This window comes from Carassius auratus, chromosome 39 (genome assembly GCF_003368295.1).
Source record: "Carassius auratus strain Wakin chromosome 39, ASM336829v1, whole genome shotgun sequence".
NCBI lineage: Eukaryota > Metazoa > Chordata > Actinopteri > Cypriniformes > Cyprinidae > Carassius > Carassius auratus.
The window spans coordinates 1,775,176-1,798,995 of record NC_039281.1 but is presented as its reverse complement, the minus strand read 5'-3'; the positions used below and the strand labels follow the sequence as shown (position 1 = coordinate 1,798,995).

Genomic DNA, 23,820 nt, shown 5'->3' with positions numbered 1-23,820 from the left:
AATAAGCAGTGGTTAACACACAGGCTTTTACAACTAGAGCTACTACTCGACTTCTTGCTAAGATTTCCTGTTTGTTCGCTACTGTACTACTGAAACAAAATGATACAAAGGTTGTTTAAAGTTGAAAACAGACCGATCTGCTTGACTGATACAAAGAGGTGAAAATATTAACTATATATACGGTATATGTATGCATCTGCATATATGATTAAAAGACGAATATGAGACAAAACTACAGAATGTCCCGTTTTATTATTAGCTGTTTATTCACGTTTTACCAAATAAATACGTCATCACTTTTAGACTTTCATGTCCTAATCTTATGTGAGAATAAGTATTGAGACAGTCGAACTTTAAGCAAATGTAAAAGTTTAAAAGCTTATATTTAATACCAAATCTCTTCCATGAAACACAGCAGTGAGTCTGCCACCCAAAGACATCACGAGACTCTTGGTTTCATCCTTTAAAATGTTTTACTCTCCCTTTAATACAGAAATGTTCAAATGTTGCTTGTTTTGGGGAGTTTCTGCCTTTAGTCTTTATTATTAATATTATGTGACACATTTTTTTTTTGTATTCTTCTTTATATAGGAAGCTCAAAAGAACATTAAACATGTCTTAATTGTTGATGTATAGAGGGTTGCTTTGGGAGTTTTGTCTCTTTGTCTTATTCCATTAGTTTATGATAGGTGGTAAGAATAATTGTGTCCTAGGTTGTGAGCAGGTGTTAGTGAGTGTGTTTGAAGAATTGAGCCGCTGTGCTGTTTTCAGGTGCAGTGGTTCTGCAGATCAGCTGTTTCTCAGAGGCCGAGAGGATTTACATGCTGGCCAAAGACACAAGCATCAGCGGCAAACAGCTCTACTCACTTGTCATACCTGAGATCATGGTACACCATCTTTTTGCAAAGCCATACTGCACATCAGTGGTTGCAACAGACTTCTTTTAAAATCTTTAAAACTTGCTTTCTTTTTTGAAAAATCTCCAAACAATGAAAGTTCAGCTTGGATCGAAGTTGCACGGAGCCCTTAAAAGGGACTTAAAAAAAAAAATGAAACGGGAAAAATTTTGCTCAAACTTTTGAGGTCGCTCTCGATTATTTCGCATTCTTCAAAGAAACTTTACATTCACTCACAAATGTTTTGCGAGAAAGTTTCTTGGAGGAACACAATCGTTTTGTGAGATAATGCAAATGTTTTGTAAGAGAAGGCAAATTTCTCTTAAAAGCAATACCAACAGCTGATTCAAAATAATCACCTGTGTTAACTTAAATGTGATCAGTAGGTCTCGTGCTGTTCTGGCCTAATCTTTATATGCATCTGCCCTCTAGTGGCCAGTAGTAAACTACAGTAATGTAACTCTTATTTTCTCTCCCCACAGCAAAGCAAGCTAGCCAAAGGAAGTTGCCCCCTGCTAGTCTTTGTCAATCCTAAAAGTGGTGGGTTAAAGGGCAGAGAGATCTTATACAGTTTCCGGAAACTACTAAACCCTCACCAAGTGTTTGAGCTGACCAGCGGAGGACCACTTCCTGGGTTAGTCCAACACTTATTTTGAATGAAGGATCATGTTGTGACTGGCAAATGAAGGAATACTGCCATTTCCCTTCTCACATATGAGCGTTTGTATTGTACAGGCTGCACACGTTCAGGGACGTCCCTCACTTTCGTATCTTGGTCTGTGGAGGAGACGGCACAGTGGGATGGGTGCTGGGGGTTCTGGAGTCCATCAGGCACAAAATCACCTGTCGAGAGCCGGCAATCAGCATTATACCAATGGGCACCGGTAAATGATGGAGGGAATATTCCTAATTTAGTTCTAGTTTGCTATATGTTTTACTAACTGTTAGCATCCATCGTCGTTTGGGTTCAGTTATGCTCTGTGTTTGGCAGGGAACGATCTGGCTCGGGTGTTGCGATGGGGGCCGGGCTACAGCGGCGAGGACCCCTACAACATCCTGCTGTCTGTGGACGAGGCAGAGGAAGTGGAAATGGACCGCTGGACAATTCTTCTGGATGCACAGGAATTGACAGAGGATGGCGAAGTGAATGGCTTCCTAGAGCCACCCAAGGTACATCACGAGTCCCCATATTACAATAAATATGATTTCTTCAATAGTAGGCCTATTTATTAATTTTTTTAAATAAAAGGAATATGATTTAATTAAACATTTTAATTATTTGTAATAATTTATGTAATTCATGCACTTATTATAATATATATTATGTCTTGGTTATCTATAATCAATATTTAATAGTAATATAGAATAATGAGAATATAATAATTATAATATTCATTAAACTTTCTATTTTTTATTTTGTAATGCAGTATTGTTTTTCTTTATTAAAATAAAATGTATATGATTTAATTTTAACATTTTAATTTTTGTAATAATGTATGTAATTCATGCACTTATTATAATTTATATTATGTATTAACTATAATCATTATATAATAATAATAAGAATATAATTCATTAAAATTTATATTTTTTTATTTAGTAATGCAATTTTTTCTGTAATAAAATAAAATATATTTGATTTAATTTCACATTTTATTTGTAATAATTTATATAATTCATGCACTTATGATATATATTATGTATTAATTATCTATAATCAATATATTATAATAATAATAATAATAATAATAATAATAATAATAATAAAGAATAATATAATAAATCATAGGATTTTTTTTTGTGTGTGTGAAAAAAGCTCCACTTAGGAATTTTCCCACATGTGTAAGGTACTAGTGTGAAGAATCAGTAATAACTGGGTTTGCCTGTCTGTGTTTTAGATTGTGCACATGAATAATTATTTTGGGCTGGGAATTGACGCTGAGCTGAGTCTGGACTTTCATCATGCACGTGAGGAGGACCCAGACAAGTTTAATAGCAGGTGACTTGTTATTTTACCTCAAATGGGTGGCCATGTGACCCTCAATTTAGGTGAAGGTGGTCTCTGCCTAGGGTTTTTGATTTTGTCATTGTTCTCGCAGATTTCACAATAAAGGTGTGTACGTAAAGGTGGGCCTGCAGAAGTTGAGTCACACACGAAACCTTCATAAAGACATCAGCCTGCAGGTGGACAGACAGGACTTGGAACTGCCCAGTATAGAGGGACTGATATTCCTCAACATTCCCAGGTAAACACACACCAGTCTCACACAGAGGTAGTAAAGACGTTTGTTGTTGAAGGTTAAAGCTGCTGTATGTGTGTCTAGCTGGGGTTCTGGTGCTGACCTGTGGGGCTCAGACAGTGACTCTCGGTTTGAGCGGCCCAGGATAGACGATGGGATGCTGGAGGTTGTGGGAGTTACTGGGGTTGTGCACATGGTAAGTTCTCATGTGTTTTGTGTCACAAAATACAGTAAAACAAGAATATTGTGAAATATTATTGCAATTTACAATAACTGTTTTTTTATGAATAAAATGCAATTTATTTCTGATGCAAAGTTGAATTGTCAGCATCATTACTCCAATCTTCAGTGTCACATTATCCCTCAGAAATCATTCTAATATGCTGATTTACTACTCAAGAAACTACTTTTTATTATCAATGCTGAAAACACTTGTGTTGCTTTATATTTTTGTGAAATCTGATAAAAAAAATAAAAAAATCCCAGTTCGATAAAACAGCATTTATTACCTAAATTAGAAACATTTTGTAACATTGTTTTGATTCATTGAATGTGTCCTTGTTGAATAAGAGTTAAGTAATTTATTAATTTTAGAAAATATTTAATAATTTTTAATAAAAAAAAAACTTGCTGACCCCAATTTTCATATTGTTTATATATATATATATATATATATATATATATATATATATATATATATATATATATATATATATATATATATAAATAATAATAATAATAGTTTTTTTTCTTCAGGGTCAGGTTCAGAGTGGGCTGCGCTCTGGGATTCGTCTCGCTCAGGGCAGCTACATTCGTATCAGTGTGAACAAACCCATTCCAGTGCAGGTGGATGGAGAACCCTGGATACAATCACCTGGACAGATCATCATCTCCGCTGCGGGACCAAAGGTGCTTTTATATACTTCTAAACTCATTCATACCCCCTCATTGGCCTGGTTGCTTCAGTTCTTAGCAGCTCAGCAGTGTGAAGACAACACAACATTATGACGTAGAATATCTGAATTTAACACTGAAGAAAGGTCACAAAGAAAGCAACTACCTCGTTACTAAGAATGGCAGAAGAATTGTGAACGAAACCAAAGGTCATTCCCCTCCACCATTTTTGTGTATTTAAAATGGGTACATTCTCTATTTTAGGTGTGCATGCTGAGAAAGTCCAAGGCCAAGCAGAAGAAACAATCAGGCAGTTTGAAGGAAGGCCAGTCCAGCTCCCAGTGACGGTGGGCAGTGACAAAGCGCACAAACATTGCATTGACAGCCCTTTACTGTCAACGTGACAACATTTCTTTTAGTCTGTGCTCTGTTCTTTGTTACATTCTGGGTTGGTATCAATGCTACTTTAATTACTTTAGCTGAGGTATTACACAGACATCTCTATCATCTCATAGTCAGTAGCGTTCAAACCCTGTCTGACAATAGCACTGCAGTCTGTTACTCAGGACTTTAGCTGCCCTCAGCCTGGTTTTGCCTTAGATTCAAACTGGTGTAGATATATATATTTTTTTGATTGCCAAACTGCATCTTGTTTTCAAAGGGGATATTGTCTTAAAGTAGTCAATCACTGAAAGGCTACAGTGCATATTAATAACCAGTAGTTAATCACATCATGTGCATCACAAATGCCAAAAAAATACACTTTTGTGAACATCACCAAGTTATGATCATCACTCCTCTTTCACATATGGCGGCCTTTTTGGTTTATGATACATACTTTGACTCACCTGGTCATTTTTCATCTTTATAATTATTACCTTTAATGTCTTACTTGAAGTTTATTTGCAATAGCAGCCCTCTAGTAGCTTTCTACAAGTATCTGAACCAAATGAATGCAGTATAAATGTACAAACCACTCCATTAAGAGCACATTTGATTGTATAAGTGTGTTGGGGAGAGATTGTTGTCTTTTGTATTTCAGTTTTGTAGCTTTTCTCAGCTGTGAGACTGTAGGTGCAATCATGCGCCTCACCAAAACGCGCGTAAACAAATTTGCCGTCATCACAGCCGTTTTGTAAAAGGCGGATGAATATTAATAGCTTTTCGAACATGTGTGGTACCGAAAAATACTGTGAAACGCTAAAGAGTTGTGGATTTTATGTAGGATGCATGTTTGTAAATTCCCATGCGATGTTTGTGGACACATGCACCACTTCTGGTGTTAATCGTAATATAATGCCGTATGATACTTGATAAAACATTCCATGCAAGATCACGCAGCATATGTGGTATTTAACATGGTGCCAGTTAGTTTAACTGGTTATATGAACCTTTAAGCCGACATAGCTTTATCATGTTCTGGTGAAAGCATCGATTTGTAAGTAAATACATTTGTTACTGTTTTCTGACATAGTCGTGTAAAGTTACTCATCCTATTGTAATGCCAAAACTAGAGGCGAGCGCAGTATTGTGATATACTGGCTAGTTTAAATATGCCGTCTGTACAGTGACTGGTCAGCCCTGGATTCATGAGGCTGGCCTTAGATTGTGTGTGTGTGATTGGTTAGACTCTCCAATCCCCATCGGTCTCGCATTATTGGCAGGCTGTTGCTCTGAAAACGTGCCGGACGCAGTGCGCAGCCTCAGATGTTTGACTTCATCTACCTCATCTCACCGGCACACATCACTTCAAGAATCAAGTTCTGCCAAGTTCTCCCAAAGACTTCATGGGTTGTGTCTGGGAATATTCGGAATAGGTCAAATAGGTCAGGTTGGACGCCTATTGAATTGACCAGATGAAAATGAAGCTGTGAGGGATAGATTTGCAGTCTTTACCATGACATGCACTTTATAAAGTAACTATATCATGTCACTTTTCACAGCTCACAACTTTCGAAACCGGTTTACGGAGGATTTGTATTTTCATCACCGTTGCAGCTAAACAGTCGTAGTACAATCCATTGAAGACACTGGACGTCTGTCACTCACAGCCTCATTTTCATCCCTGGCAGAAATTAATTATGGCGCTACCGTAAGGTCTGTGATGATGAATATGGAAATCTGACCAAGATTAAACAGCACTGCATCTTGAAAAGGAAAAAAAAAATCAGCTAATTTGCAAAAAATACTTTAATATTAGGTCAATTTGAGTTACAAAATATCACAAACTTTCCATCATGTACAGTTTTTCACAAAATAAAATATTAAAATCATATATATATATATATATATATAAACAGCTGACAACTGAACAATAGTTTAACCTTAACCTTAACCTCAAATAAAGATAGGAATGTCTTTGTGACAGTTTTTCTGCTGATTAAGAGATAAAACAAGACTCCATCACTTTATAAATGTTTGTTGAAAGCAAAAATGCTACAAAATGCTAACATTTGGTTAGAAAGTGTGACATGCTAATAGTAAAACATACAGTTTTTTGGAGTCAGCAGCTCTAGTATTAATAAACAAGTATTAGCATTACCTAATATGGTGCAGTCCAGTGTTCTTTATAGTATGCCGGATGGTTTAGGTCTCAGTGGCTTTATTTTATTTCTAGTTCGAATCCAAGATGAAGATGCTGTATTCTCTCTCTTGTGTCATTCTTTTGCCAGCGATGTGTACAGTGGTGATTTTCTGCATTAGTTGTGCCTGTTGACATGAAATCCCCTCGGGTTACGTGCTGTTCTGTTCTGTGGTGTGGTTTGACCCGATCTCTTCGTTTAGTGCCTCATATAAGTGCTTGCCGTATGTGTGTGATTAACTCTTGCCATTCTGTTTGTTCTGCTGGTTCAGTGACTATGAAGTAGAACCGTGCTGTTCTAGGTTTATTAGAGCTGATGTGCCTCCTTATTGGGTGAATCGCATGAAAACACATCCCAGTTCACCACAAAAATTCAAAAGAACAAAATTCTCAATTATATTAAATTTTGACATTCTTTTGATGACAATTTTGTTGTTGTTTTTCTTTAAATGTAATTCCCACTGGTGATCGACGTTAGATCTCTCTTTTTGTTTTTTGCATTAAAGGGAGTGCAACAATAACTACAATTCTGATAAATACTTGACGACAAGACCTTGAAAAAAAAAAAGACAAAATATCTTTAAGCAAAGTATCATTTCTTTTCTTTTTTTAGAATGAAATATGACCTTGTTTTGTGAGATTCACCCAATAACTTTGTTCAGTCAAAAAACAGTTTAAGATATTTTACCTCCTGGTGTGACTGAAGGTTTATGAATACTTCTTGTAAAGTGGGTTTAATTATAAATGTATATTTTTGGAGAGAAAATGTTTTTGATTTGATCTGTAAATATATTGCACTGACTGTACTGTTTTAAAGATGCTTTTAAGTGTACATTGTGTTTAATGAATATTAAATAACTAAATGTATAGATATATTATGGATGTCCAATGAAAAAAAGAAAAACATAAATTTGACTTTTTAATACAGTTCTGTTCTGTCTTTTTATTTTGCATGATTTCAGAAGCCATAAATCACTCTGTGCCTTCTTTTCTACAAAACATGATTAGTAGGTCAGTTATTTACAATGGTATAAAATGTCTAGAATTATATATATATATATTGAGAATAATCAGCTTACACAAATCATCAAATGATTTTACTCCTAAAGATTTTCAAGTTTCACAGTATAAATGATTTTAAAGTAGTATATTCTCAAATAAATAGCTTAAATGAGAGAATGATCTGGAGTGGGCACAGAATTGAGGGCTCAGCCCAGGCTAATGTTCCCACCATACAATGTGATGAGAAGAATCATGGCAAAACCTGACAGCATTCCTGCGTTCTGGATCGCAAAGAAAATGAGATCGTCCTTCGTGCTCTGCACTTGTTCACTAGCAATCATGTTCATTTCAGGCAGCTATGTGTGAGAGAGAAAGATGGTCAGTATTTGCTCAGCTAACACAGATTCGTGTTTCATTTAGGCATTAAGAGTGGAACCAAAGTCATTTTCTACTCATTTTAATCCTAAATAAATTAATAATGATATAATGAAGAAAGAAATTTGACAAAAGTGATAACATAAGATTTCTTATTCAGCTCAGATCATGTGGGAAAAACCCTAAATATATTTTTCTTCATAAGTAAAAATGATAGGATTGAAATGAGTTTCCTTTTTACAAGTTTAAGGGTCAGAACTATTTATATTTTTATGTTTTTAAAAGAAGTCTTTTAGGATCACCAAAGCTGCATCTATTTGATCAAAAATACTGTAACAACTGAAATATTAAAATAAGTGTTTATACTATTTTTTTTTATATATATTTAAAAATATAATTTATAAATATAATTTAGAGTAAATGTCATTACTCTATTCTTTAGTGTCATGTGATCCATCAGAAATCATTCTAATGTTCTGATTTGCTCCTCACGAAACATTATTATGAACGTTTGTGCTACTTAATATTTTTGTGGAATACTTTCATTTATTTTCAGGATTCTTGAAAAAGAAAATTCAAAAGAACAGCATTTATTTCACTACAAATATATATATATACACACACATTATTTTTAGCTTGTTTTTGGCTTGTTTTCCTGTACAAATATAAAAGAAATCTTTCTTTCTGAAAAATGTATGTTTATGTTTAATACAAGAAAAAAAGATCTGACAGTGGGGTTAGAAAAATAAAATTCTAATTCTAACCCACACTGCTCTTACCATATCAGCCAAGGAAATGTAAAGGAACATGCCGCCAGCAAAGGCAAAGATGACACTGGGTGCAAAAGTGCTACCCAACAAGATGCCCAGGACCAGACCCACGTAGCAGGACATAGCAGACAGCAGGTTGAAGAAGGCGGCCTGAGGAATACTCAATCCAGCGTTCAGCAGGATGATGAAGTCGCCTACAGGGGGAGACAGAACACAAATGTGCTTCACGTGTTGTTGTTGTTTTGTTTTTTTCCATTAAGGTCAACATTCAAAGGGCAGAGGTAGTGTGGCAGAGGGGTTAAAGTTCAGAACTGACAACATTTCCGGTTGGGTAAAGAGTCTTTATTTCTCTTACCCAGCTCATGAGGGAATTCCTCACAGACGATAGCGATAGAAGTGCTAAAGCCGCTGAGAATAGACACGGTGAACGAGGCGCCGATGGCCAGTCCGTCAATGAAGTTGTGTAGAGCATCGCTCAGGGAAATCATCCATGCCACCGTCTTTACATTGGCCAGCCGCTGTCTCCCTCTGAGCCATCTGCAAGTGTGCTGCAATGACGTTCACGTATTAAAACCTCATTTCATACTATAACAACATTACTGTACCCTCTTGAGCTTCAACCCTGGCTTCATATTACAAATACTATTTACTTTTAGCCCTGAGGTCTAACTTTTTGTATTGTTGGAGTGTCAAAAAGACGATCCCAATAGCATGGTACACGTGATGTAGGTCAAAGAGCAGAAGACAATCTTGTTTCTGCTGGCAGCTGTGACAGATAAAAGCAAACACAGCTGTGTGTGTGTGTCTCTACAGTTGGACTGACCAAATTCTTAAATCTGTACCAAAAAAACCCTGCTTTTAAACTAGTCATGTCGTGTTACATTCTAACAACACTTAAAGAGTCAACTGGGGGCTTTCAAATAATATTTGAAGGAGTACTGTTATCACATTACCCAAGATTCTGGTTTAACCATTGACCACAGTGTGATGTTACACTTAATAGTGCAATAGCCGAGTTGTCATGACAAACGACTGGTATTTATCTCTATTTGATAATGACAGACACTTTCAAGTAATCTTAAATTGATTACTGTTGTGATAATCAGTATTTAAAGATATAACAATTTGAGGTGTTTGCTAGCCCAAGCATTACTGATATAATTAGCAATTAATTTGATGCATAACGTTTCCTGCACAGTTCCTGAGCCCTTTATGAAGTCCAGACTATGATAGACTTGAGGAGGTGGGCTCTTTAAGAGCATGCAACCACCTAGAACACCTTAGTAACCACAAAGTACTTGGAATCCTGTTTTTGCCTGGACAAGCACCACAGAAAATGTTAAAAGTTTTACTACAAAAATATATATGTCTTTAATTAGCTTTACCTTTAATTCCTGTGATGCAAAGCTGAATATTCAGTCTTCAGTGTAACATGACTTTTCAGAAATCATTTTGTATGATGATTTACTGCTTAATAATAATAATTAAAAAAATAAACATTTCTTATTATTATCAAAGTTGAAAACTGTTGTGCTGCTATTTTTGTGGTATAATATATAATCAGCTATAATATTTTTGTGGAAACAGTGACATGTTTTTAGGTTTGACGAAATTTTTTTGATTTAATCTTTCAAAAAAAAAAAAAAAAAGATTCCTATGAACCCCAAACTTGTTAACATTATTTACTAAAAGTTATTTATTGTATTTATTTTATCCTTTTTATATTATAATTTTATCAGTAAGCAACCGTAAAACAATCCCATTAGTGAGTTTTGCATGGACAAGCACACACTGAAAATGTAAAAATGTAGTTTTACTAGTTAATTTACCATTTCATATTTTAGCTTCATTTAATGTGGGAATAAATTAGTATCTCCAAACTGTTGGGCCATATATTTAGGCCGCTAACATATCTCTTGGCATTACTCGTAGTTTTGTGAGACCTGACGAGTTGTACCTGCTGCACTGGAGGGTCAGAGGTCATGCTGGCTTTGTCGCTATTGGCAGAGTCCACCGTACTGATGACGCCGTTCTGTTGGACCCCCTCTGAGGGCTGGAAGTGACTGTGTCCGTGGCCATGCTGAGGTTCAAAAGTCAAACATATGATTACTGTATATGGTGTTAAAGAACATACACACTAATACACAACATATCTGACATGTACCATTAAGGAAGCTTGGCCATGTGCTTGCTGTTAATTAGAATTATATATGGGTGCATCTCAATAAATTAGAATGTTGTGGAAAAGTTCATTTTTTTCAGTAATTCAACTCAAACTGTTAAACTTGTGTATTAAATAAATTCAATGCACACAGACCGAAGTAGTTTAAATCTTTTGTTCTTTTAATTGTGATGAGTTTGGCTCACATTTAACAAAAACCCACCAATTCACTATCTCAACAAATTAGAATACTTCATAAGACCAATAAAAAACATTTTTAGTTAATTGTTGGCCTTCTGGAAAGTATGTTAATTTACTGTACATGTACTCAATACTTGTTAGGTGCATGGAGGTGATCAGTTTGTGGCACTGCTGAGGTGGTTTGGGAGCCCAGGTTTCTTTGACAGTGACCTTCAGCTCATCTGCATTTTTCGGTCTATTGTTTCTCCTTTTCCTCTTGACAATACCCCATAGATTCTCTCTGGGGTTCAGGTCTGGTGAGTTTGCTGGCCAGTCAAGCACACCTACACCATAGTCATTTAACCAACTTTTGGGGCTTTTGGCATTGTGGGCAAGTGCCAAATCCTGCTGGAAAATGAAATCAGCATCTTCAAAAAGCTGGTCAGCATAAGGAAGCATGAAGTGCTCCAAAATGTCTTGGTAAACGGATGCAGGTGACTTTGGTTTCCAAAAGACACAATGGACCAACACCAGCAGATGACATTGCACCCAAAATCATCAAAGACTGTGGAAACTTAACACAGGACTTCAGACAGCTTGGGCTATGAGCTTCTCCACCCTTCCTCCAGACTCTAGGACCTTGGTTTCCAAATGAAATACAAAACTTGCTCTCATCTGAAAACAGGACTTTGGACCACTGGACAACAGTCCAGTTCTTCTTCTGCTTAGACCAAGTAAGATACCTCTGATGTTGTCTGTGGATCAGCAGATTCATTGACACATCTGTGTGTGGTGGCTCATGAAGCCTTGACTCCAGCTTCAGTCCATTCCTTGTGAAGTTCACTCAAATTCTTGAATCGATTTTGCTTGACAATCCTCACAAGGCCTACTGCGGTTCTCTCGGTTGGTTGTGCATATTTTTCTTCCACGCTTTTTCCTTCCACTCAACTTTCTGTTAACATGCTTGGATACAGCACTCTGTGTACAGCCATTGCCTTCTTGGCAATTAATGTTTGTGGCTTACCATCATTGTGAAGGGTGTCAATGATTGTCTTCTGGACTGTCAGCAGTCTTCCCCGTGATTGTTTAGCCTAGTGAACCAAACTGAGAGACCATTTTGAAGGCTCAGGAAACCTTTGCAGGTGTTTTGAGTTGATTAGCTGATTGGCACGTCACCATATTCTAATCAGTTGAGATAGTGATTGATTGGTTTTTGTTAAATGTGAGCCAAAATCATCACAATTAATAGAACCAAAGACTTAAGGTCATTGCACACCGAGTCTGAAATTCGCGTGTGAAATTTTTGCACGTCAAAAAATGTATTCGACCTCACGTTCTGTCAATCACGCTTTCACACTGCATCCGAAACTTTCGCCCTTCAAAAAAAAAAAAAAAAAAAAAAAAAAAAAAAAAAAAAAAAATCGGAACAGGTTTGATTTTCTGCATTTTTCGCATCCGTAAAAACCATAGACTGTATAAAAACGCATTTTGAGAGATGTTTTGACAACTCAGAGTCACCGTAAAACTGCTGTCAATAGTGAATGAATCACCAGTTCTCAAATACCTAACCTACAATTATATATACAAATGTTATTGTATCAAAAATACTACAAATTTTATTATATCACAGTTATAATTATAGCACACCAAGTCCCTGTAAACTGTATGTGTGTGTGTGTGTGTGTGTGTGTGTGTGTGTGTGTGTGCACGCGCGTACGGGTCCATACTGCCAGTCTCTGTTCAGGATCAATTTATGCATGGAAATTGGTGGTCTTCTTTTTAATATGTGGCTCCAGTATCGCTCGCAAAACATCAAACTGAGCCACTGACAACCTGAAGTAAACTTTGAATTCCACAGCTCCTCGATAAGGAGGTGGAATTCTTCGTCCTCTCTACGCGATCGCAGTAGTGGATGGAACCAATATTTCCCCTTTCTTTTTCTCTTTTTAAGACAGAGGACAAAAACAAACAAAAAAGCATCCTCATTACTTGAAGACGTGATTTTGTATTGTTTTGCGTTTTTTTTCCCGTAACATTCATTAATACGCATCAGACTCAGTGTGCAAAGTCTCTGTGCATGAAAATTTTTCGGATCACAAATACGATTTTTACAGGAAAATTTCGAACTCAGTGTGCAATGACCTTTAATCTACTTCAGTCTGTGTGCATTGAATTTATTTAAAACACGAGTTTTACAATTTGAGTTTAATAACTGCAATTAACTTTTCCACGACATTCTAATTTGAGATGCACCTGTATGTGTATTAACTATGAGATAATATAGTCAATAAATCATTATCTCAAAATAAAAATTTTATAACCCTGAAGGAGTTGTTTTATCGATAATGACCTGCTAACTGTGCACTACCCTGCTCACTATCCTATACATCTACTGTATTTATCAATTATGCTATATTGGTTTGAGTGTAAATATTTTATTACATATAGAAAAGTTTGCATAGTGAAATATCATTTTATTTGACTATTTGGCAGCAGAATGCTTTGACTTACCGATTTTAACTGTGCATTTTATTATTGTAAATTAGTTTTAAATTATTTAAAGACAACAAAATTAATAAAGATATCACGTGAATTGAGTTCTCAATGTTCAGTCTTCATAATCCTGAGATGAACCCACCTCATGTTCTGGTTTCAGGACTATCCTCAGGATTTTTTCAGTGACGTACAGCACATAGAATCCACCAAAGATTCCAATAGATTGGAAAATGTAACCATCTGTTTTTGGGTCAAACCCAAAGGCCTGTTCAATTAGAGGATTTAATCATGAAATCATATGTGTATGAGCAAGTTAAACTATATACCCAGAGTTCCCCGTGTACACATACACTTTATTAGTTACAAGTTAAACTGCAAACCCAAAATAAATACTACAACATGTGTTTACTGCAAAACGAACATCACGTCATGCAACGATCATGTCATCACATATCAAGAAATGTCTGCACTTTTCTAGAAAATAAACCTGAATTAATAAGTCCAGTTCAAAGAGCATTTAGCATTTTAGAATTGTGTACCGGTAATCACTGTAAGCATAAATAATCTGCATCAGCATCATGGTGCTGATAAGACCGCAATTAAAGATGTGAAATAGTAGCTTATCAGTTGGAGGTTGACTTCATGGCTTCTATGAAGCAAGAATAAACCAGTGTAGGTAACTGGGTTAATAATCCCGATGAGCCACCAATGTGACCGTCAACAACCTCTTGGAAGACTGTCCTAAACTGACCTGAGGAAAGCTTTCAGAAGACTAATGCAAACTTTGAACAATGAAAAGAAACTGAGAAATGGAAAAGCAGTTGACCTCAGGTATAAGTTGGAGAGCAGCATTGGAGAAGAGCGTGCCTACTGCCAGACCTATGAAGTAGGAGAGCACTTTTGGGAAGTAGGGCTTTTTAGTTACAGGAATGAGAGTCAGACCCAGCAGTGAGGCCAGATTAATGATGGTAACAGCCAAGAAGCCAAATCCCCATACTGTGTGCAAAAAGAAAAGGCAAAGCTCACACAGCTAAAATTAGGCATGAGGGTAAATCACATTTCACAAAAAAAAAAAAAAATGCTTTACGATGTTAAGGCAACAAATCATAATTGTCTGTAATCTATTTTATTCTCAAAAGTGATTTTCAAGACTTTATTACGATTACTCGATTATACTGATATACAGCATTGTTTTAAAAATTAAGAAAGCAGTGTAAAAATAATATATGTACAAAAATATGAATTCATGTAGTGTTTGTTTAAATAAAGAAAATTGTGTTTTGCATAGTTTTTATGACATTTTCATTACTGTTAACCAGAATGTTTTTACTCTATTATAGTAAAATATTTTGCATACTTTGCATTTAGTGTTTTAGAATCATTGAGATACTATTATAGTTTTTATAAATAGTTTGAATTGTTATATATATATATATATATATATATATATATATATATATATATATATATATATATATATATATATATATATATATATATATATATATATATATATATATACACACACACACACATATATATATATATATATATATATATATATATATATATATATAGTTTTTTTTTAAATGCATAGATTTTAGCTTTGCAACATAATTAAGACAATTATTCTCAATACATTATTCATAACATTGTTCTCAATACAGTACATTTTTACTTTTATAGTAAAAATTTTTTTTTTTTTATTTAAACAAGTTTACATTTTTTTATTTAAATGAGCATAAAAGCTGTACAGAAATAACACTAATACAAAAGTTGTTTTGCAAAAAAATAAGATTTTTGCTTTATGACATCATTTTTATGAAATTGCATTATTGTCTACTGCGATTTTTATTACTGTAATCAAAAACTATAGAATACCATCTTCTATAGAGACTTTGTTTTATATTAAGTTAATAAAGTTAATTTTTTTATTTACTTTTTTAAGCAGCTAAACACAATTGCTTGTAACTGCAGTTATACATCAGGAGAAAGGTCTTTGACAACTGTAGACTTGAAAGTTCAATTATGAAGAAGTATTCAGCAGATGAAGACTCACCACGAAGATCAGTGTCACGGTGCAGCGGAGGTTCAGTTGAACAGGGTGGCAGTACAGCTTGGTTGAGCAGAGCTGGACAGACAGTGACCAGATGCTCCTCTGTCAGCTGAGAGAGGTTCTGAAGCCCATAGTGCACCAGAATATCTGCTCCAGACACGCACTGATAAACAGAGACAGAAATCAATGAGACAGGACTGAGAATGACAAACCTCATCAAATTATACAGTTTTTGTGTATGCTCTCTAATGTGGCTTGTGCCTAAAATATAAAATGTGAAATATTATTTACAAGTTTAGTAAACAACTTTTAGTAACTAAAGTTACCAGATTACCTGAGCATGCAGAGGAATGTCTGGATCCAACTTGTCTTGCACAATAGTCTCCAATAATCTGTTAATGCCACTGATATCCAGTGAACCGTTTTCTCCGTAAACAGCCACAATATCCTTCACGAAAACCTGCTGCAGAGAGCTGGCTCTTAATCCTGAGATTACAGTTATTAGAAAGCCTATGAACACATGAGGAAAAGATTTGGGAATGCCTGCCATGCTTACAGACCACACGTTTCAGTCTGAAGCGAGCAGAATGGAGCAAAAGCAGCGAGAGTTTGAGCGTCTTCTGGAGATTATCCAGGGAGCAGAGGACACAGTCTGACTCGAACACAAAACAGCAGCAAGCAAAGTTGCATATTAAGAACAAAGATAAAAAAAACGATTAAAGTAATTAATTATTTCTCTAAACTATTCGTATCCTCGGTGACCTGTCGCTCCTCCATTCGGCACCCAGCCAACCTTGATAAACTCCGCTTGTTTCACCCACAAGTAAACTAGTCCTGCGGTCAAAACATCTCGACTGGAATCCAGCAGAAGGGGCTTCATCAAGGCAATTATTTTGATATGAGATTGAATACAAATTAATTTACACTAAAGTAACTTTTGCAAGACACTACAGGCTAATTTTCCAGCTAGTTAGTTAACTGAGTGAACAACAGCATGTGAATAAATGCGCCGTGCTCAATTCATAACCTGGCAAACATTGCACAATTTATTGATTGTAGGCGGGACGTGGGCGGAGCCCGCATGTAATTACGATGCTTTTCCATGTGCATATATATATATATATATATATATATATATATATATATATATATATATATATATATATATATATATATATATATATATATATATATATATATATATACGGTACGTGTGTGTGTGTGTGTGTGCGTGCGTTTGCCCATTCTGTCAATTGTAACATTTTTAACGTTATAAATAGCATATTTTATTAGAAAGGCACAATAAAAACGCGACATGCGTTAATGTTTTACTTTTTAGAGCTATTTTTATTTATTTAAATATTCATATTTTATATTTAAAATCATCTTAGAGAACGTTAAAGTTCCCCTAATTCAAGTAACGTTAGCATTGTTTCAAATGTTTAATTGTGTTATTAAGTTTAACTCTGCTCTACAGTGATGCTCAAGATAAAACTGGCTAAATCTTTAAATACAGCATACAAAATGAACAAGTAAATATATTACTAAATTAAATAGTCTCATAACTATAAACATTTAAGGATTTTCTTAAACTTAAAGCGATGGGGTGGGAAACTGAATCTGGGGCAATGAAGAAATCCTGTTAGTTCTACTGGAATGCTTTTAAATATATAATTCATTTTGGAACCCAATGAAAATAGGATCCATAGTACTGGTTTAAAATAACGCTAGAAAATCTGAAAGCTATCCTGGAGAGTTCTACTATGAATATAGAGCTCACCTGTAATAACTCGTTAAAATATCCTTTATAATACCGCCATCTACTGGTGCCACTGAATACAGCACCACCGATCGTAAGCGTAGAAGAAGAGTTACTTCCGGAAGTGTCACAGTGAGTCTTGCGCTACACCATCAACTGGAGTTTGCCCTGTCATGTGCAGTGATCCGGTTTCCTCAGAGACAACCACATCTACACCCTTTTAGATTGAGGTATAAACTCATTTCCTCACGTTCATTCATACGCAATTTGTTTTAAAGTTTTGTGTGGGGTCGGAAACGCCAGCAGCTGGTCAAACTATAACGTTATGTACAACTGTACTGCAGCTTCATCACTGATAGCTGATTAGATTGACAACATACGGTCTTTGTGGGATGTTCACAACCTGTTCTTCTTTTAGGGACAATATGAGAAACCAGATTTTTAAGGTCAAAATAAGAAGAACTAACTGAAGTGTCATTGTCCAGGGGTTACTCAATAGTCAGTAACGTTACTGTCATGAATGAATGAGAGGTCCAATAACTAACGTATGTTCTCATTCAGAAACTAATTAAGTTAACGCGCCCTGTAAAGTTTGATCACCAAAGATGTGTCTTTTCATCGTCTAGCAGGAGCTATTTTAGTTTCTTATAAGTGTGTGTTGTGCTCCTAAACCCACTCGGCTGCTCAGTTCTTAAATGTGGGAATGTGTAAAGCCACAAGGCTGCTGCTGACTGATGGATTATGACTTCTTTCTCAAATTCTGATTACGTGTATCATTATTTAAGTCTTTGCAGAGGAATGTGTTTTTTTCAATGGGTCTGAGTCGGCTGGATGTTCTGTATAGAAGGCTTCTCCTCACTAAACTCTTTATCCAAGGATGGGGAAAGCCGGAGGACCTGAAAAGGTAAACTACAAAAATCAATAAATAAATAAACGATGAATCTTCAATGACTTCACTTATAATATGATAAAATAATGATGCTTCAACAATGATTTGCAGTGGTATGGGTGTGATGGATTATGTTCATATTTAATTTTAATAAAGTTGAACTTTAAAGTGTATTGTACCTAAAGAGTCCTTCAAAGATGACAGATATGTCGTCTGCACCAGATTATTTAATGATTTATTTAATTTAATTTGTGGATAATACAGAATATTTGAGTTCCGGAAGATAATTGGCAACAGGGAGAGATGCAAGGATCTGGTTCAGAGGGACTACCCAGTGTTTATTGACAAGGTAAGAAACATTCAAATGTGTATATATATTTATGTATGTGTGTGTACATTTAAAAAAAAAAAAATAAATAAACACCTAGTCAGCATAATTGAAAATTGCATTATGACCCATATTAACTGTGTGTTACCGCTGTGCCCAAAGGTAGAAGATCAAACTGATTGCAAAATTCACAACGGTCATTTCATATCGCCACTGGAGCACTTTGTCCCGGGCATCTTGCCAGCTGAGTCTGTCAAAGCCCGGTAACCAAAACAAATCGCCCACAAACACTAAATGCAAATATGAAGGATTAATGTGACTTATTGTGTGGCTTGTATTCAAATTTCTTCCAAATGAGCACATTTTGTTGCAACTTTCCCACTAGATTCCAGTTTATTGTACCTAAGAAATGGAAGAGGCACAGACCAGTCTGTATTCACCTGGCTGGAACAGGAGACCATGTGAGTGAGCAAAAACTGACACTGGGCTTTTTCTTAGGGATGCACAATACACTATTACCATACACCAGTTTCACAAACATCAGAACAACCCCAAACTTTTGAAAAGTAGTTTATCAGTCACATATGGTTCTTTTTTTCTACCAAATTGTTATGTAAAATATGTATCTGTTTAATTGAAATGAATATCCTTCTGTATACTATATGCCTAAATTCAGCTGTAACAGCTTAAAAATTATTTAGACAAAATAGTAATAGCTTTTAGTTGGCTTTTCAGCATTATCCAGAATTTGATCTGTATTTGATGCATCTTCTTTTTTGCAGTTTTTCTGGAGAAGACGAACACTAATGGCCAGACCAATGATAAAAGAATCAGGGATAGCATCTCTACTGTTGGAGAATCCTTATTATATCCTTTGAAATGTTAAGCTACAGTACACATATTAGTTTGCCATGTAAACCCTAGTATCAAGATTTACTTTGATCTTATCTGACGCCTCCTTGACTCTCCACCGTACACGGATACAGGAAACCTAAAGACCAGCTGTGAGTGTCTGTTTACTGGCAGCAGCTAATGATGTCCGTGTTCGAATGAACAATGCATATTGACGATGTGTATGATTTGTGTTTTTGATGCAGTCGCTCCAGTCTGAAGAACGTTTCAGACCTGTTTGTGATGGGTGGAGCGCTGATCCTGGAGTCTGCTGCGCTGTTACACTGGCTGGAGCGAGAGGGTTTCTGGCCTCTAGGCATGACGGGCATTTCTATGGGTGGACATGTATGTTTTTAGATCGTCCTTTACATTTGACTTAATCAGTTCATGTTGTTTCCGATCAGCTGTGTTCCGAAGAACCTGTTCCATATCCTGTCTAACACATCCGATATCTATTGTTCATTTGTTTATTTCTTTTCCTCCTAGATGGCGTCACTAGCTGTAACAAACTGGCCCAAACCAATTCCACTCATACCTTGTTTATCCTGGACGACTGCTTCAAGTGTTTTTACCACAGTAAGAATTACGTTTTAGCATCATATTAGACATATTGTGGCGAATTAAAGTTGTCTACAAGTCATAATTACCAGTGAAGCACTCAAACGTATCAAGTCAGTCAGTCAGTGGTCAAAATTTGGTTATAAATTTGAATATTGATTGCATTTTGTGAACTTTTAATGAATAAGAGAAATCCTGTTTTCTGGGAAATACTGCTTATTTAGCAGTTTATGAAATGCAAGGCTCTGTGGCAGCACACAAATGTAAGTAATAATAAAACGCATAGATAAAGCATCAATTATGAATCTAATGCATATCTTTGCCCTTAGTTTTATAGCATTACCGCCGAAGAGCGCACCTTTGAGCTTATATTTGTCAGAAAATGAAAAACAAAAGTGAAAGTATGTAGCAGTGTTATTATTTAGATACTATTATAAGTTAAAGAAAATGTTTTATTGATGTTTTGAATTAGTATTTATTTTATTTTGTTGTTTTTGACTTGTTTTTTTGTGTATAGTTTTATACATTATGTAATTTAGTACATCAAGTTCAAACTAAATAAAAATGATTAGCAATGTTATGTATTTCAACTAGTTGAAATAAAATGTTTTCCCATTTTTTTTTCTTCAGTCAGCATGTATTATTCAAGTTTGTTTTTCATGTTTTAATGGTTTTAGTTTTAGCGTACTGTTAAAACCCTGGTATGTAGGAATTTAAAGGCAATATTAGTCACTCAGCTGCTGAACTTGAATAACTTGACGTCTTCATTCCTGTGTGCGTGACATCAGAACATGGCAATATAGACGTCACCATGTGTCAGTCACTCCCATTTACAATTTTTCGTTCTTGAATGAATAATCGGTCTTTACATCAGAGTGATTCCAGAAATCGAAAATGAAAGGGAATCATTTGAAGTATTTTAGGTTGATTTCCCTAGAATTGTTTCCTTTTTTAAAAGGAAATAAAAATGGATCTGCTTCTCTGCAGGGCGTTTTAAGTGGAGCTGTGAATTGGAAAGAACTGGAAAAGCAGTATGCAGCGCACACAGTCTATGAGGAAGAAATCATCAATATGCTGGAGTATTGTGGGGTAGGGGTATTCTGTAGTCAAAATGAGTTTTCTTGTCATTTAGTTTTTTTTTTTTTTTTTTTTTGAAAGACACTACAAAGGATCACAGAAGATGATATGATTTGTTCTTTGTCACATGACTCATTTTAAAGGTGTGAGATTTTTTACGTAGCACTAACTGACACAACCTTGATTTTCAGACGGACTCTTTCCGGATGGGTCAGGAATTTGTAAAAAATGCCCCAGGCAGCTTTGACAGTCTCTCTGACCTTGATCTTACCCATGAGCTTCTTGACCTCCATGCACCAGAAAGGGACCAACAGATGGGGCTGCGCTCCTCTCGTGCCTCAGACTCTGCCCTACTGATGGGCCGCAGAGAGAGGGACGGGCTGGATCAGATGCTGTCTGCTGTGAGCAGCAGCGGGCCTCATTTGGACATGCTGCATGCTAAAAACATCACCTGGGGGGCGAACCGGCGGCAGTCGCTGCAGCGGGAGTCTCTCTGCTTCATGAAGGGCGTTATGGACGAATGCACACACATCGCCAATTTTTCAGGTTTTAAATTTTTGTTTTGTTGACACGGTTTGGATGGGGTTCCTGTGTTTGACCTTCTCTCTGTCTTGCATACTTTGTCTCCAGTGCCTGTAGATCCCAGTCTGATCATTATAGTCCAGGCAAAGGAAGACGCTTATGTTCCACGCACTGGGGTTCGCAGCTTACAGGAAATCTGGCCTGGCTGTGAGGTTCGCTACCTCAAAGGAGGCCACATCAGTGCCTATCTCTTTAAACAAGGACTGTTTCGGTAAGTCAGACTTTAGAAAAAAAAATATTCATCGAGTTTAAAGTGAAATCAATTCTTTGTCATCATTTACTCACCCTCATGTGCTTCCAAACCTATATGACTGTCTGTCTTATGTAGAGCACAAAAGAAGTTCTAAAGATTAATCGGCTTACTTTTTTTCTTCCATGAATTAAAAAAGCTGTGACTTCAGAAAACTTTAACGTACACAAATATTACACACACCATCATGGTTCTTTATGGTGGTTTTGCATAAATTTAAAAGTTTTTTTTTTTCATTTCCCATTCATTGAAAATGCTTTGAAAAGATCATGAATATTACTATTTACATTATGTTTACGTTTTTGTTTTTAGATAAATGAATACTTTTTTTCAGCAAAGATGCATTTAATTGATCAAACTTGACAGTCAAAACTTATAATGATGTGAAAGATTTCTATTTTAAATAAATACGGTTTCAACTGAAAATTGAAATGCTTCTTGAGAACTAAATCAGCAAGATTTCTGAAGGAGACTGGAGAAATGGCTGCTGAAAATTCAGCTTTGCATCACAGAAATAAATCACATATTCAAATACAATAAAACAGAAAAGTTAAATTGCAATTGTATTGTTTTTACTGTATTTTTGATCAAATAAGTGCACCAGTCTTGGTGAGCATAAGAGACTTCTTACCAACACTGTTACTAATGCTAATTATTTGGTTAAACTGTTGCACATTGCTTCTTATCAAGTAAATGGACTGTATGGTTCATCAATTTGAAATATATGTATTAACATTTAAATTTCATCAATTTATTGTTCACTTCTAGGCAAGCAATTTATGACGCCTATGACCGGTTTCTTCAGAAGTATTCCAGCTTATAGCCATGGGTTTTTTGGTACTCAGTACTGACAAGAATTGTTGGATTGTGAAATATGAAGATGGTGAACACTAAATTTGATAAATGTAAGTTTTACAGAAGAATGTGTAACTGGAACTAGCAAAGGGAGTCGTAGTGACAGAAGTGTGTTCCTCTGTGTGGTACACCTCAAAACTCAGAGTGACCTGAAGCCAACTTACATGTGCTCTACCCATACAATACCTTGTCTTCCTGACCTCACTGCCTTCATTCATGTACATCTTCATGACTCAAACACTTCACAGAACGAATCAAAGACGTGCCTCCAAACCATAATTCACTCACACATCAAGGTGTCAGTCTTAATGAAACAGATCTCTGAAAATGTAGTATTTTGAATTGTAGGGCAAATCAATGAACTTGATATGCATGCGATCTTTTTGTTTCACCAACATAGAATATCCTCATTTTTAGAGCAAATGTTTCCTGTTTTTATAAAATAACGCATCCAGAAATGGCCTTGTCATGGGCGGCCTGTTGTTTTAATCTTGCAGATATCTCAGAAATTAATAATAATAATAATGTTTTAAAATTTCAGTTGAGTTGTTTGAGAACTGATCAATTTATATATTTCCAGTACTCAAACAGGTCTTTAGCAATAATTGCTGCTCATAAAACATAAATATGACCACAATTCGAAATAAACATTTTCTGTGAAATGCAGTCCCTTAAATTCTAATCACTGCCAAACACTACAATAACAGCTAACAGTCCTATGGTTTCTATAGACTGAAATGTTTTATGTATTACTGCTGTCAACTAGTCTGATCTACCATGTTCAATATTCACTGTATTCATCATGAGCCACTCATTTGTTTCTCCACTCTAAAAATAAAAAGACAATCCTAAGTATTTGTGTCTTTTTTTTTAAACTGCTAAATTAACAGTCAAAAATGCTGACAGTGAGATATATCATAATGACAATATGGAAGTCAGAGACTAAACTAATATAATAAAAAAAGAACAGTATTATGTGA

The 23,820-nt window shown here is 35.6% G+C and overlaps 3 protein-coding genes across 3 annotated transcripts in view; 2 read left to right on the top strand and 1 right to left on the bottom strand.

Moving 5' to 3' along the window:
• Positions 1-7,090, top strand: part of dgkq (diacylglycerol kinase theta) — a 29,618-nt gene extending 22,528 nt beyond the window's left edge. Inside the window, exons 15-23 of the mRNA XM_026225069.1 lie at positions 772-887; positions 1,379-1,530; positions 1,632-1,780; positions 1,888-2,066; positions 2,795-2,895; positions 2,996-3,142; positions 3,221-3,332; positions 3,893-4,045; positions 4,295-7,090. Of these exons, the coding sequence (XP_026080854.1) occupies positions 772-887; positions 1,379-1,530; positions 1,632-1,780; positions 1,888-2,066; positions 2,795-2,895; positions 2,996-3,142; positions 3,221-3,332; positions 3,893-4,045; positions 4,295-4,375 (1,190 nt within the window). The 3' untranslated portion in view covers positions 4,376-7,090. The remainder of the gene's footprint in view (positions 1-771; positions 888-1,378; positions 1,531-1,631; positions 1,781-1,887; positions 2,067-2,794; positions 2,896-2,995; positions 3,143-3,220; positions 3,333-3,892; positions 4,046-4,294) is intronic.
• A 431-nt stretch (positions 7,091-7,521) lies between these two features.
• On the bottom strand, positions 7,522-16,675 carry LOC113057631 (zinc transporter ZIP8). Its single transcript, XM_026225070.1, has 9 exons — positions 16,414-16,675; positions 15,986-16,303; positions 15,655-15,814; positions 14,422-14,591; positions 13,738-13,860; positions 10,716-10,838; positions 9,114-9,306; positions 8,768-8,952; positions 7,522-7,969 (listed from the first exon to the last, which is right to left on the bottom strand). The coding sequence occupies exons 2-9, from the start codon at positions 16,199-16,201 to the stop codon at positions 7,820-7,822; spliced, it is 1,320 nt and encodes a 439-aa protein (XP_026080855.1). The 5' UTR covers positions 16,202-16,303; positions 16,414-16,675; the 3' UTR covers positions 7,522-7,819.
• Positions 16,676-17,519: 844 nt separating this feature from the next.
• On the top strand, positions 17,520-23,695 carry abhd18 (abhydrolase domain containing 18). The gene is made up of 13 exons (XM_026225068.1): positions 17,520-17,640; positions 18,196-18,314; positions 18,564-18,648; positions 18,790-18,890; positions 19,013-19,088; positions 19,410-19,494; positions 19,604-19,631; positions 19,725-19,863; positions 20,005-20,094; positions 21,064-21,165; positions 21,345-21,699; positions 21,784-21,946; positions 22,754-23,695. Exons 2-13 carry the CDS (start codon positions 18,223-18,225, stop codon positions 22,806-22,808), a joined length of 1,371 nt encoding a protein of 456 aa, XP_026080853.1. The 5' UTR covers positions 17,520-17,640; positions 18,196-18,222; the 3' UTR covers positions 22,809-23,695.
• The last annotated feature ends 125 nt before the right edge of the window (positions 23,696-23,820 follow it).